This window comes from Plectropomus leopardus, chromosome 11 (genome assembly GCF_008729295.1).
Source record: "Plectropomus leopardus isolate mb chromosome 11, YSFRI_Pleo_2.0, whole genome shotgun sequence".
NCBI lineage: Eukaryota > Metazoa > Chordata > Actinopteri > Perciformes > Serranidae > Plectropomus > Plectropomus leopardus.
Window position 1 is genome coordinate 31,317,189 of NC_056473.1, and position 16,566 is coordinate 31,333,754.

The 16,566-nt window shown below is 37.8% G+C and overlaps 1 protein-coding gene across 1 annotated transcript in view; it reads right to left on the reverse strand.

The window, feature by feature from the left end:
• Positions 1-7,400: 7,400 nt before the first annotated feature.
• cpne2 (copine II) overlaps positions 7,401-16,566 on the reverse strand; it is a 53,409-nt gene continuing 44,243 nt past the window's right edge. Inside the window, exons 15-16 of the mRNA XM_042496366.1 lie at positions 10,348-10,584; positions 7,401-7,636 (exon numbers count right to left, since the gene is read on the reverse strand). Of these exons, the coding sequence (XP_042352300.1) occupies positions 7,529-7,636; positions 10,348-10,584 (345 nt within the window). The 3' untranslated portion in view covers positions 7,401-7,528. The remainder of the gene's footprint in view (positions 7,637-10,347; positions 10,585-16,566) is intronic.

Sequence of the window (16,566 nt, forward strand, 5' to 3'; positions counted from 1 at the left end):
AATATTTACTTTGAAAAATCTTGGCATCTGTAGTTTTTAATTATGTATTATAAGATGATTAAAGCTCGTGATAGGATGTTAAACAGTTTATAATTTCATCTCTACTGTCCATTTTATGTTGCTGAGAAAACATCCAAACTGTTTTATTCAAGTTTCTCGCCAAAAACGTAATTTTCTTTTTCTCAATGTTACATTTAAACACATCACGATGATGTGATGATGATTTTGCCTAATGGTCATTTTAAACAGGCGACCTTGAACACATCACAATGAAACCTTATGCAACCTCTTTTATGTAACTAACCAGCTCTTATCCTGCTGATTTTAACTCAGATTTCAGCGCTGAATTACTACTTTTAACTTACTATAAAGTTTGGGTGTGATTCCCACTGCAGCTGTGAGTGGAGGATGATGAAGACGGTGCCGGCTGTGCAGCAGCAGCAGCAGCTGGCGGAGTTGAAGGAGTTTTTTCAACCCGAAAACAGTTGAAAATTTAGGTTTAAGGAGATGCACGATGTTGATTTGCTTTGGCCAGTTGTATTAAAAAACTTTATTGGACAATCGATGTATGCAGAGCAAAGATTGGATTTAAATGACTAAACTCGAGGTGTAATGTTACGTTACAGGACCCATGAGACTCGACAGCAGTACCATTAAGCTCAAATGTTATTGATTTTTGGGGTTTGAAAAAAGTGGAACCAGGTCCTCAATTAGAACTGGACTTCGATCCCTAATAAAAAACGCCTTGAGGGAATTCGATCAAATTTAACACAAATGTCCTCTTGGACTCAAGGATGAACTGAGATTCGGAGGTCACAGGTAGGGCTGTGACCGTATGGATTTTTTGTCACCGCTGTGATAAAGCAAAGCTGTTTGTTGCTGAAAGGCTTTATTTTCATGTTGTGCTATAATCTATAGAAACATCTGTATACAAAACAATCAAAAAAACAACCTGAATTCTGCAGAATCTTCCTCTTTAATGCATCTGGATTCTCAGAACTGAACTATTGAATTAGTCCCGGCCCCTAATAATGTCAAAATCCTGCAGCTCAGGCCAAAATATAAAGCTTGTAAAGCACCACCATCTGTGTCATTTCACTCCAAGTGCATCGAGGGAGATACTGAGACCTCCACAAAAAAATGAAGTGGAAAAAAAAGTTGTTTTCCTAAAGATTAAAGATGAAAGATGAGTGCCTGGCACCGTATAAACCTGCGTACGCCTTAATAAAGACCTGTGAGGCTCTGCCAGAGTGTTAGGGGTTAAAAGATCTCACAGCCAGACCAACACGGGCCATAAAATGAACGTGTAAAATTGAACTAAATTAAAACTAATTTGGGTAATTGGATTCGGGGATGTGTATTCAGTCCTCATTAAAACCTTGGCAGGAGAATTTAGCCTCTGAAGCTCAGTTTGCTGATTGAGACAGAAAACCAGAATATACTGAAGCATCTCAGTGTCACTGAACAGCCGAAGCAGTGGGATGTTTGGGGAGATGTGTGTGTGTGTGTGTGTGTGTGTGTGTGTGTGTGTGTGTGTGTGTGTGTGTGTGTGTGTGTGTGTGTGTGTGTGTGTGTTGCTCAAGGTATGAGAGTGACTCAAAGCCTTTGTAAAAACAGAGTGATGATGAGACCGGAGGATAATGTTTTCTTGTGTTCAGGGCTGGAACACTGACATCATTAAGACAGCCGTGGGTCTCTCCGTTTAACCGACAGATGAAGCTCGGCGTCACCGATTGCTGCTGCGAAAGGAGTTGCTATGACAACAAGTAATATCACCAACATACACGAAGAAGATGTAAGTTTGGGATTTTGAGCGTTCCCAACACAAGCGATTCAGAATAAACGCTTGTTTTTTTTTTCAAACTGGCTTCATTTGCCAAACTTTGGGACTTAATAAATGTAAACAGGTGAGTTATATAAAATTCACCCCCAAAATTGTTTTTTTTGTACCAGGCTGTTAACATTAGGGATGGGGATTGAATCCCGGTTCTATCGAGGACCCGGTTCCAATTTTTCAAAACCTGAAAATCTAAAATGTAACATTACATCTCGAGTCAAGTGACGTCATTTAAATCAAAGCACACCCAAACTTTGTAGCAAGTCAGTTAAAAAAAGTTCAAATATGAGTTGCGATTGAAGGAAAAGAGCTGGTCAGCTAAATAAACCAGGTTGCATAAGGTTTCACTGTGATGTGTTCAAGGTCGGCTCAGTAAAATGACTGTTAGGCATAAGCAAATAAAACATCCTAACGATGCATTCAAATGTAACATCAAGAAAAAGAAAATTTAGTTAGAAACTTGAAGAATTCAGTTGTTTGGGTGAGAAATTTGTTTTCCCAGCAATATAAAAATGGATAGTAGAGATGGAAAAAAAGAAGTTTTTCATTTAGTGCTGCTGATATATTTTTTGCGATTTTTAATTTTACGTTATAATAAAAGCGCCCTGTTACATCAGCCAAAAAGCAAAACAGTTCTATTCAAAACTTATTGTCACCTCGTCTTTCCATCAAATAATAGAAAAGTATTGATAAAACTCGGATCGCTGAGGAGTCGTGGTGATTTGACAAAATTGCAAAGCCACACAGGCTTCACGGGGACTGCCTGATTTTGCGTGAATTGTTGCGATCGCAACATTGTGAAATCCCGAATGGACTGATGAAAGGTATTTCAAACTTACGAGTTAGTGGGTTCAACGACCTTTGTATGCACTTTTTCTGTTAGACATCTTGTGATAACTTTTACAATCATGGGACAAATTATTATAGACCTTTAAAATACTCAAGATAACCCCACAAAGCCCTTTGAAACAAAAGCGAAGCATACCAGCTCTAATTAAAATAAACAAAACCTACCCACTTCACAAATATTCCAATAGCTGAATATTCAGGTCCAGCCCTATATCAAGTATTTTCATGTCAAAAGGCTCAAGTCTTTTTTGATTTTCTGCAAGTTAAGTCTAAAGTCAACAAATTTGTGACTCAAATCCAAGTCTCGTAGGAGCCACGAGTTATCTCTGTGTGTTTTTCTGTTATATTTTGGGTGTAAATAAGTTTCACCGCGGGTGGCAGTGGAGGTCAGCGTGGCTGGAAAAGCACAGAAGGGGCACAGGTGTTTCAGGCGGCGTAATCATGCATGGGTGACGGGGAGATCACACGGTTTTCACCGCTCGCTCGCCTGCTGTTGTTGTTAACCTGTAAATGTGCATCATTGATTAAACAGGAACCTCACACAACTGTGGACACGGGCGGCTAAAAAGTAGGTCATCATAGTCGCTTCACTTCTGCCGTTTATTATTAATAGCAACATTATTTAGAGTAATAAATGATTGCCAAATGAACATTTTTAAAATTTTCTAATGTTAAATAATATCAGTTATACATGTTGTGTCTCTTTGCAGGCGTTTTAGAGTCTTCACTATCAAATCTTCACACTCAGATGTAAACAACATCACACAGGACCCTTCACACCCCCCCTCCCCCCATAACTCATTACAATTCCTCCCATCAGCCTGCTGTTATATAAACCCTCCGGCTGGCATAAATACATTAAAATAAAAATAAAAAAAATCCTATTGGAGCACAAGTTGCTCATGGATGCACAGTAGTACAGTGAATTACTTTCTCAATCTATGAGTACTAACATTGCACAGGACCAGATCAGAGGATAGCAGACTTTAACAAAAGGCAGAAAAAGAAATTTGCAGTGTTTAATGTCCACACCAAAGATAATTAAACTGTTGACTGATACCTTTGTATTTTAGAAATAAAATAAATGGCCATATGTTCAGCTGAACAAAAGCCAAGTTAAGCCAATCACAAACATAGTACATTTGTAAAACATTTTATAGGGGATACACTGAAATTTTACATTTCTCAACAAATTTGTGGTGAAGGTTTAGACAGGTGTTAAGATCACGGTATCTGCACACCAGTGTTTACATGCTTTTTGGAAGCCTCCCCCACACACATTAGTTTTAAATCCGATAAAAGGATAAAAGGGCTACGGCTAAAAACGTGACGAGTGACGCTCTGAACTCCCGTTGGTCTCGTACACGCGTGCATACGTGAACGCAGCTCACACACTAGGAGCTAAAGGCTACAACAAGGCTAAAAACATGACGCCAGTGACGTTTTTCAAAACAGCTTGGCACACTGGGGCTTCAGGACACTTGGATTAGTTCGGACGAGCAATATGGACACATTTTGTGGTTTCATTTCAAAATGTTCAAGTGTTTGAATCCTTTTTTTTTTTCAGTTTATCTTGATTTATGTGGTCTGTTGATTATTGCTTGTTTTAGTTGTTTTGTTCTTTTTTTTAAATGTTTTATTTTATTTTTAATCTATTTCTTTATTATTATTGTTATTGTTATTATTATCACCATTAGATGGTGACCCAAATAAAATAAAGTAAAATTAAAAATACCGGGATTTTACATTGTCCTTATGTATTATTATTGTACTTTATTTAATATCGATTTTGCATAATATTTATCCTGTTTTTTTTCCCCAAATTGTTATTGTTTGTTTTAGTTGTTTTGAACCTTTTTTTATGTTTAATTTTATTTTATTTTATTTTCAATGTGTTATTATTATTGTTATTATTATCATTATGTGCTACTCTTTTACTGTTGATGAATATATTTATCTATATGCTATTTTCTGCTAGTTACTTTATTCTGTAAACATAAAAACAATAAAATAAATCTTCAGTCATAAAATAACCAGTTTATGGTACCACAACATTTCTGCGCCTGTTGGAGCTCACTGAAATCCTCAAGAAAATATTGTCTGTACTCACTGTTCCTTTGCGGTGCAGAAACTCCTCCTGAGGCTCTGACTGTGGGAAAAAAGTCATGGCCTCCTCCCGGCATGCAGCAGCCAGTCCTAAACACCTCTCCAGCATGCGGCAGCGTACGACGCACACTACCCAGAAATACATAAAAAAGAATAAACCTCTTCACTTTTAACCATAAATGTCCACATCATTACGGTCCTCACTGTCCATACTCACCCGGAAACTCGGTGACAAAAAACTCCTGCATGCAGTCTCTCTCCTCCAAACTCCACGGAAAATTAGTCCACACGTGCGCCAGAATTACGCACTAAAAACAGCTGCACAACACGCCCTTTCTTCCTCTCTGACGGGTTACACGCAGAAATAAACGCGTCATGTGTTGACTTGATAACAAACAACATTATAACGGACTAAAGTGAACTTCCACAGTCGACCTTCACCCGCTGTCTTCACTCTTTGTTTGTTTCTCCCGGTAGTTTAACATGTTCAACTCTGATTGGCACCGACTGACACCCAATGTCCACAGAGGACAAATGGTCTGAGAAGTTCAAGGGCTTCGCAAAACATAGGACATTTCAATATCTCTACAAAATGTATTTTATTTTAGTTTTGATAATTTTGGCTGTGTTCATGGCATACATTTTTGGCAAGATTGTGTATTTTTAATATAATGTAAATATGTAAAATACACTGTGAAAACAAAATTGCTACAAAAAAAGAAAAAAAAAGCATAATTGAAACTATTGTAAGTGGAATTTTTGATCCCACAACCATCAACGCCTAAAAACATGCGTTGGATTATTTATGTATTTCCATTTTATTTCCACCTGATGATGTCATTTCAAACCATTTTTGGCATATGAAGAAAAAACACGCTATTTGCACAGCACTGTCACAATCAACGTTGGTGCAAATCATTAACATATCTCAGGGTGAAAAGAAATCAACTTTGCACGTAGTATACTGAAAATAATTTGTGTGTGTGTGTTTGTCTGTGTTAAATCTAAATAGATAGTGACATCATGACAAAAAACCTCGCATTTAAAGGGTTAAAATTCAGAAATCTAATTAATATTTGATTGTTATGATTAGCACAAATGATTAAAAAAAATAAACTCAACGAAAGTACTAAATCATATTAATGTATAATATTTTCTATAGCTTGATAAAAAAAAAACAAAACACGTGTGCGCAGAGCAATACAAGTGTTTTCATATGGGGCTTTTTGGGGCTTTTTATGGTTATTGTGTCTCTTTGTGGTCATTTCACGGCACCTTGTGGTCATTTTGTGTTATTCGGTGTTTGTTTTTCATCTTTTTATAGTTGTTTTGCGTCTTTGTGGCTGTTTATAGCAGCCGTTTAGTCTGTTATAGTTTCACAGCTCTTCATGGGTGCAGTTTTGTGTATCTTTGTCGTTGCTTTAACTCTTTGTTGTGCGCTGCTCTTATATCCACAAAGACACAGAGGATATGTGACATTTCCTTCAGTTTATTAACCTGAGAGGACATAGACACAACTTTATAAAATGAATAGCAACACGTTTAGTACAAAGATGCACGGCAATACACATAGTAGTTAAGAACACAATTCAGCACTGCATAAAAAGTACATTAAAAACATGTCAGAAACATTGGCTTATCAGAACATAAACGGCGTCATATAAATATACATTCAATATATATATATATATGCATATCAGAAACTCTTCTTTTGCTTCCAGTCATTAAAACTCTGACAGCGACAGCCTTCTCTGACACATATTTCTTTGACTTTCTTTCAACAGAATCTCATTAAAATATTTACAAAATCTGATAAATACACAGTTTGAAAAACAAACAAACATGCATTTGTGATCATCGGCATCGGTTTGTAAACAGTGAGTAGATATTGGCAACATGCAGGATGAACTGGAGTCATAAGAAATACAAGGATTTTGCAAAAGCTAGCAAAATGGCCCCATATTTAACAGCCGAATGAGTTCACACAGTATCCCACATCTATCGAGTGTTAGTGCTACAGCTGCCTCTACGGCCTCGTCCTCCTCTGATTCTGTCCTCTCCATCAAATAAGCTTTAAAACCTGCCGCTCAGACCACGAACGATCAAAACCTTCATAATTGAAACCTCCCGTTGAAGAAAAAGTGCTCTGTTCAGGCTCAGTCTGTGAAAGCAAACAGCCTTCATCTGATCGGCTACCTGAAAAGGATCCATACAATAACGGGAAGGGGTTCAGCTACTGATATATTTCAGCTCAGAAGGGACTTTACACCAAGAAGTTGTATGTATCACATGGTATCAATCACAAGACTCACACATGCAAAGAGCAAAAAATAACCTACATCCTGATAAATCAAGATATTTTTGATTTCTCTAAGAAAAGGCCAGTGTTTTCCTGCATATTTATATATTTATGTAAATTATTTGGCGACACCTGCCATCGCTGTAGACATGCAAGGTCCTGAACACATTACTGTCATCATGGGTCTGTGTGCTGGAAAGCCTTAACAAACAGACAAAATCTGATGGAGTCACACTGGATACGGACCAAACGTTCTCTAACCAGTAACAACGTTGCAAATATAATGGCAGGGATGTCTTCAATGCTTAATTTTTTTTTTTTGTCCACAATTTAATTTTGTTCACAGCTGACATACACACTTTTGTATTGTTTGCCAAGGAGAGAGAGGTTTTGTTGAGCTATTGTACAGCGAGTGGGCTCTCGTCTTTGGGGGCGTGTCACTCCGGCGCCGTGTTGCTGGGCGGTAGATTCCGCTGTTTAAAGTACTGGGTGACCTGCTGAGGCAGCTCGGCCAGGACCGACTTGGCGAGGGTCTCTTTGGGTGCCTGAGAGAGAAAAAGACCAAAAGAACGCGTTAATGTTAGTGGAATTTAAATTAGTGCTGTCAAGCTATTAAAAAAATAATCTAATAAATCACATGCTCTGTGATTAATTCATCTAAATTAACCAAATATTGCTTTGAAAGTATTTTTAAAAATTCAATTAACTTTTTTAAGCACAAATTCTGCTCATTTTATGCAGTCGTACAAGCTCCTGCATTGTCAACAGCACGGTCCTGTAAATATTTCAAAATAAAAGGCCTTGTGTCAACATCTGATGGGATCCTGTCAACAGGACTTTTATTTTGAAATGGAAGCAGGAAGTTTTGAATAAATAGACTTCTTTGTATTTTCTCATCTATATGACAGACAGAGGATTTTAAACTGAAGTGAAAGGTGGTAAAGAGTCAATATAAGTATGAAAACACCATTTCCACTGTCTATTTCTGCTGACAACCGCGCGGCACACGGAAAAAATTGGCGAGCCACCGGTTCTCTGGACGTGTGCAGCTCATGGGCGCCAACGCTAAATGCTTTGTGTTGACGTGATATTTTAGGCTTGAAGCACTCCGATGGTACGAAGCCTCACGATACAAAGCCACCGTGGCCTTAAGTGATGCACCAGTTGCTGTTTTTTTCTCTTTAAGGGCGAAAAGCAAAAAAGAAAGCGCTGGTGTTTCTTCCGTAAACAGTTTTGTTAAATGAGACTCTCAGAGAGCTCCAGGGATGATGTTCCCTCGTCAAAAAAGGAATTTTTCCATTTGATATAAGATCATTGCAGAAAGTAAGCTCTTTTTCGATTTTTACACATTTTGTTCAGAAAGATGATCTCCACAAATAACCACCGATTTTCCCTGTTGTGATTTGTTCTTATTGTTCAACAATAAAGCTAATAAATACTATTAGCTAATAACTTTCAGATTATCTAATCACCACCAACGTTATGCAGAGAATACTTTATAGTAGAAATTAGCCTGCCAACACAGCTCATTATTTCGGGTCACTCTCATTATTGTTTCCTCTGTTTCAGCTTCATTTCTCCCTCTTTCTCTCTATTCTGTCTGTCGCCGTCTCTCACCCTCCCACCGACAAACTGGAACGAAGCCAGCAAACACTGCGTTCCTCCCACAACAGAGGAAGTCAGCTCGCCCACCATCAGCCCACGCACACAAACACACACTCAAAATATACGAAATTTAAAAAAAAAAGAAGTGATTTCTCTTGAATACAGCCTACAAATGTGCACACTAACAACCTCTGCTCACCTGCAGCGCGCACACACACACACACACACACACACACGAATGAACGCTCACATGAAACCTTTCTCCATGTACTTTATGTATGCTCATCAGCAAACACACACACACACACACACACACACACACACACACACACACACACACACACACACACACACAGTGTCTCTGTTGAGTCTGAGATAACCAGCTCTCCTCAGTAGACCCTGTGTGTGTGTGTGTGTGTGTGTGTGTGTGTGTGTGCAGCTACAATCTCAGTAGCAACAGGCTGCCATTTGGTAAACACATTCACACTCAGAAAGCATGACATCATGTCATTAGGTAAAGCCTCTGACGCAGAGCTAAGATGGAGTCAAAGTGACACTGCGAATCACATCAGCAAGTCGAAACTTTAGCCTCAGTGGCATCTCGGCGAAGGCTGAAAGACGTCAAACTTCACCGAGAGCTGCCGGGTTGTTAAACTTCTCACTTCCACGCTTACAGACACATACACATTATGTAAAACACACATTTTCTGTCATGAATAAGGGAACACACACACACACACACACACCATTGATTTTAATGTGATGTAAATATTGTAAATCATATTGGATCATGAAATATGCAAATGTAACTATTTAGTATATGCCTGATTTGTCTGATGCACCTTTGAAGGGGTTTTTCTTCGATAAGGGTTGCAAATTAGCCTTTAGACCAGATTGTCCCTGACAAATAAACCAATAATTAAATAAATAATCTTAGTGGATGACTCAACAGAAACTCTTGCCTCTGTGAAGAGACAATGGTGTATTTTACTCTTGATGTTCGTGTTCAACACAGTTCCACTGAGGACACCACGCAGCTGTAAAATAATTAAGTCCGCCTCCGAGGTTTTACCCCGAGTTCCAACAATGGAAACACGACTGAACACCAAAAAGAGAAGAACACGTTTCCCCACTTCTAAGATGCTTACACTGGCTTCCAGTTAATTATAGAATTGACTTCAAGGCATTACTTATTGTCTGCATGTCACTTGATGGTCTGGGCCTGAAATATCTCAGCCATGTTTGCTCTCAGATCCGCGGGGACTGTTCAGTGTTAAATCCAAATGAAACAGCTTTTAGTCATTACACTTCCTGCTGCTGGGTTCAGCTCCCACTGGACCCAAGATATGCCTCAACTGTAACCATTTTTAAAACCAAGCTTAAGACTTTTCTCTTTCCACAGCTTTTTATTAATCTTTTTTTGTGGTACTTTTATTCATTTTATCAATTTGTTGTCAGTGCTATTATTACATTTGCCTGTCCTGTTATTTATTTTATTTTATTCTTCAATTTTGTTTGATTTTTTCTTATCTGTTGAGTGTAAATAATCTACATTACTTTTGTGTATGATAAGGTGCTTTATAAAGAAACATAAACCACATCTTGAAGCATTTCTGTTTCTTTTTATAACTGCTTTGCGACCAACACTCACATTTCGGAAATCCCTGAAAGGGACGAACTGCACGATGTCCCGAACAGCCTCCTCCCCTGTGTTGGACCTTAAAACGCTGGCGTCTCCATCTAAGAACTCCATGGCAGCGAAGTCTGCATTGCCCACGCCGATGATGATGATGGACATGGGTAGCTTCGAGGCCTGTACGATGGCGTGACGCGTCTCGTCCATATCGCTGATGACACCGTCTGTTATAATGAGGAGAGTGAAGTATTGCTGCAGAGGGGGAAGAGGGAGGATGGAACAGAAGATATGGAGAGAGAAGTCGAGGAAAGAAATTAGAAATTTTCATGAATCTCCTCTGAAATCACTCAAAGTGAAATCTGCATCAAATAAAAAAACACACTGGGACAATCGGTTACAATCATGACAATTATGCCGTCAATAATAAGCAAAGAGACTCGGTGTCGTGGAGGCGGAGAAGGAGACAAAGACCAACACAAGGGAGACATGAAGAACAAAAGCAATAGAGGACATTTCAGGAGTGACAAGAGTGACAATGAAGAGGAGACGAGATTGAAGAAGCAGCTGGACGGCACCGCACGAGGGAGAGAAAATGAAAGCTTTTCTGCATTACACCAGGTTGGGCTCCATTCATATAAACAGAGCACACCATCTGTTCCCGGAAAAATGACGGAAGCAAAAATAAAAGAAGAAAAAAGTTCATTCACAGATGAACAAGCAGAGGAGATGGAAAAAAGGGAAAACAAACAGCGAAGAACTTGCAGTGAATCAGGAGGGAAAGAGTTCAGGCTTCGGCATGAGGCTGAAATATCCGGAAGTGTGATGTAATTCATACATGCTCAAGTTTTTTTTTTCTCAAGATTTTGGAAAAATCTCAGTCTGGGGATGGACTGTGCAGACAGATGGCACTTATCCCGTCTCTTCTTATACTTTATTACAAAAAAACAAAACAAAACATATGTGAAAGAGTTTCTGATCAGTTTTTATTTTGTTTTGTGCACTATAGTAATAAATCCTATATCCATGACTGCATCACATCTATATGCACCCATATGTTTTCCAAATTTTACAGGTATTAATACTCCAGAAGGAACGTTAACGGTGTGTCTCACCCTCCACTCCCTGGCTGGCTTTTTTATTTTTTAAAAAATTTTATTTATTTTTTTTATTTCACAGGAGACTGTGTTCTATCGAAAAAATAAATATACCTAAATGATAGATTCAAGATTCAGGTATTTAATTGACATTATGCAAGCATAATGAAATTGCAAATGTGTCATTCTCAGTGGTGCAAACTATTAAGAAATAATAATAAAAAAACCAACGAAAAACCTTCACCTATTTACATATAAAATAAGACAAAAATGTCAGTGATAATAAAGGATAAACATTAAAATCTAGCCAACGTAAGTTCAAATATCAGTAATATTATTCAACACATTGTGGCCTGAACCCAACAGTGAGGTCAGCTTGAGCTCGGGTTTTCCAGTATCAAGAATCAGACTTTATTTTGGGTAAATCACAGTTGTAACCTTTGCTGCTCCTGAGCACGTTAACGTCAGAGGATCAGATGAAAATATGCCAAAAGCCTGCATACTTAACAATCACATCATAAAAAAGCTAAATAAAGTTCCATGATAATATCTACAAAGAAAATTCTGAAAAAGGCTCCAACAAAAACAATGTAGAAAATGTGATGGAAATATGGGATTTATGTCTGATTTATGTATTAGTGGACTTTAGTGGACTTTTGTCACATGCTTCTTGATATACGTGTCTGTTTCTTTTGCACTTTGTTGCATTTTGCTTTTAGAAATGCAACTTAAAAAAATAAACAAATATTTATTAGCATTTTCACGTGTGCATTAAAACAGATAGATGTAAAATACACTTACTAAAGGTGTTATTTATGGCGATTATAGTAGTGCATAATTTATTTTATTAGTGAGGGAGAAAACTTTTAGTCTGTTATTGCTGATATTATAGTTATAGGTTTCTCCCCTTTTAAATAAAAGTTTGTGCATCATGTTTAAAAAAGCACCAAAATGTTCCTATGGAAAATAGATTATCCATGTATAATTCATTTATTTGGCATATTATTTCCACCCTACATAACGTGGCGAAAATGCCAACATAGTTTAAAGTTTTACGATATCATTCCCAAATGTATTGATCGGCTTAAAGGGTGTTCAGAGAGAAAGCAAAGTAAACTTTGTTTAAAATTTGACTGGTGGACCATTGTTTTTCTTCACTCTACACAGCCAGGGTACCTGCTGTACAGACGCTGGCTATAAGTTAGCAACAAGCAGTGTGTGTGGGAGTGTGCATGTGTGTTTGTGTTCAGCTCAGCCTTTGACTGATCCCAAAACTCACCAGAAACTCTGGTTCTTTCTGTTATTTCCCTCCAGTCTTTCTCCTTTTCCCTCTAGTCTCTGTACCTTTATGAACATTTTCAAGTGGCGCAGACTCGTCTTTGCATCAATCTGCACTGTGTGTCACGATTATGTACCTTTATGTTTGCCTGTGCAGCTGGCATAAATAAAAATGGAAAATATAGGGACAGACAGTTTGTCAGATTATTAATCAATTTATATGAGTGACATCCATCTTCATTCAACAATGCAAACCAGCTTGTGCTGTTGTATTCATATGTATTTTTTTTTATTTTAATGTTTTTTATTGTAACTGTGAAAGCGTTTATGGGCGCAGCATCTGGTCCAAGATAAATTCCCTTCGGGCACAATCATAGGAACCTTAAAATTATCACACGGCTTTGTTGAATACACGATTCTGATTTCTGGTCATTTATGACAGTTCATGGTGTGTCATTTCTGAATAACAGGCTGCTGCTGTGTATACCAGACTGTTGCTATGGGCGCAGTTTATATATATAAAACCGCCCATAGCATATATATAATATATTTATATACACATCATATAATTTGATTTACTAAGCAAAAAGACAAAAATAGATCCTGATGTTTTCTTTTATCAGAGCCCTCTGCACAACAATTCATTGAAATGAAGTCCCAAAGTAGCAGTGTTTGGCTTGGCTGCATATCAGTCACGCTTCAACTTGATGTGTACGACACAACATGACACAAAACACGACACGACACGACACGACACGACACTATATGTTGACACACACACACACACACCACACACACACCACAAAACACACACACACACAACACACACACACAACACACACACACACACAAACAAAAAAAACATGCATCATTTCTACTAGAATTTGAACAAATCCTGTGATAAGAACAACAACATGAAACACACAGTGACTTTACTCGGAACAAAATCACACTTTAACATCACAAAAACAAAACTCACACACACACACACAAAACACACACCACACACACACACACACACACACACACACACACACACACACACACACACAAACAAACACACACACAAACACACACAACACAAAAACACACACAGGGAGGGCTCTGAAGCCTGTCTCTTTAATGTGCTAACAGCAGCGCTCATTAAGAATCATTAACACACAGACAGACAAAAAACTCACACACAAAAACACGCACAAGCTACACCAAAACTACAACTGGCCTGCAGCCTGTGTGTGTGTGTGTGTGTGTGTGTGTGTGCGTGTGTGTGTCAGTAACAGGAGTGTGTTCGTACACAGTGACACAGTCTGCAGTCGCAGGTTCTCTCATTATCTGAGGAACAAAAACACTGAGGCAGAGCAGCAGCCAGTTTGTGCAGCCTACAACTTACCCACCCACTTACCCCAACACACACACACAAACAAAAAAACACACACACACACACACACACACAAACACACACACACAAAACACACACACACAACACACACACAAACACACCACAGTAACAGTATGTCGTCCACACAGAAAAAAAAAAAAAAACATCTCATTGTCTGTCACTCCTTCCTATGTTTGAACTCACTGTAATATAAAACAAGAAAAGGGTCTACAAAAACAAATTTCCTTACAGAAACAAAAAATTGACGCACACGACACACCGACGAGTACAACCCTTTGTGTATTTTGTTCGTGTTTTTGTTCTCCACAGGGTGACAGGATACAATTAAACAAAAAGCACAGTGGGAGCATAATGAAACCCAGCAAAAAAAAAAACACTTTCTTCACATTTAGGCAGGAGACATGCCAAAAAAAAAAATACATATGAGAGAGAGGGACATGTATTTTTTTGGCTAAAAAAAAAAAAAAATATCGTATTGATCTTCACAGGTTATATGACCCGAAAAAAAAAAACCACCTTGCAGACAGTAGCAAATGTGTGAGACCTCTGTTTGAGCCCAAAAAAAAAAATAAAAAAAACGCAAAAAAAAACATGAAAATAAATTGAAAACGGACATCAACCATGGAAGGGGACAAGCGTCCTTCAGCCGCACGGCCTTTTGTTTATTCAAACCCCCAAAAAAAATAGAAGAGCTACTTCTGTTTATAAAAAAAAAAATGAAAATGGAAATGATTTTGCTGCTGCACCATTGGGCCTTAAGTGGGGTTTGTAAAGCTGTTGAATAAACGCTGTACTGGGGAACGGTGTAGACACGCGCTCTATGACATAATATTACTTTGATACAGCACTTAAGTTTTTGTCAACTCTAGCATTTACTCCACTACAAGTATACATAACATAGCATGTTGTACATGTGGGGAAATCAAAAAAAAAAGAATAAGCCTATTTTTTTTTGTTCGTGAACCACATAAAAAAATTGAGAAAAAAAAAATAACGTTACCTTTGCTTGATGTTGCTGTTTTTCCTGTCTCCCTACAAGTAAAAAAGTCCACCTGCCGCTAGGCTAATTCATGCAACAGGAAATGTAAAAAAATGCTAATAACATTAGCATGTTGCATTTGTAGGGTAAACAAAAAAAAAACCCTGTGAGTTACAATGGAGCTAAAGTTGTACTTTTATTAAATGTTGTTGCTGTTAAGCTGTGTTTTATGTGTGTTAATTGAATCAATCAAAATGTACCTCACCAAAAACCAGCGTTTTGGAGGTGGGACTACAGAGTGAAGCAGACACACCACCACACAAAGTCAATGCTCACAACAGTGTAGGTCACTAAGGTGAGCCATGAGATGCTTTCAGAGACCCTACAAAGAATTAAATCAGTCTTTACTTGGGGTGGTGCCCAGGACCTTCAGCAGTGTTAACTACTGCTGCCACTGTGAACAAGTCTGTGGCTCAAAAGCAGCTACTTCTCTTATTTGGGACCCCAAGTGGCAGATTTAGAAGCTGTTTTGAAGTAGCAGCAGTGATTACACATTAAGTTGTGGCTTGAAAAAAAGCCGAGCCAAATATTGCTCAAAAAAAAACTTCATTTTCATTGAATTGCTGTGCAGAGGACTCTAGTTAAAGAAAAAGAAGGAGGTCTTTTTTTTCGTCTCTTTGTCATGTAAAATCAAATATATTTATGTCTGTTTGATTGATTTTCTCAACATTTTGTGTGTGTGGTTATATATCCATCTATTTATCATCTATCTATCCATATAACTATCTATATATCTATCCATCTATCCACCTCTATCAATAAAACTCTCTCTCTCTATTTCAATATATATTTTATAAATAAATATAATATATATATATATATATATATATAATATATATATATATATATATATATTTATATATATATATTAAATAATAAAAAAAAAAAAATGTATATGTAATCAGAACTGCGTCTATAGCAACAGTCTGCTATTCAGAAATAACACACCAAAGACTTCCAAACTGACCAATAAGAATCGTGTTTTCAACAAAGCCGTGTGATAATGTTGAGGTTTCTATGAGTCTTACCTGAATGAGACTGCAGCAGCTCAAGAAATACAATATGACTTACCACCAAGGAATGCTACCAAAATAGAAATCCTTCTTGGGTGTGAGACAGAGCCTTAAGCCTGTTCTTAATTTGGATTTTATGTGTTACTGCCTCAGATGCATAATCCACTGACCCCACCAGACGGAAGTACATTATTCTGATATTCACCGGTTTTGACTAAAACTCACATCAAACGAGCTGTGATTTGTTCTTCTATTAAAAAAAGGCCCTCTGAGGAGGAGACTACAGGGGTCCCACTAATCTTATTTGCAATGTAAAAAGCTGAATACATGATTCTGTGAAACGACCACTGCATGGTGGAATGACCACAAAAGTGAGATTAAAAGTAGCTACAGGTTGTAAAGAGGAGGAAA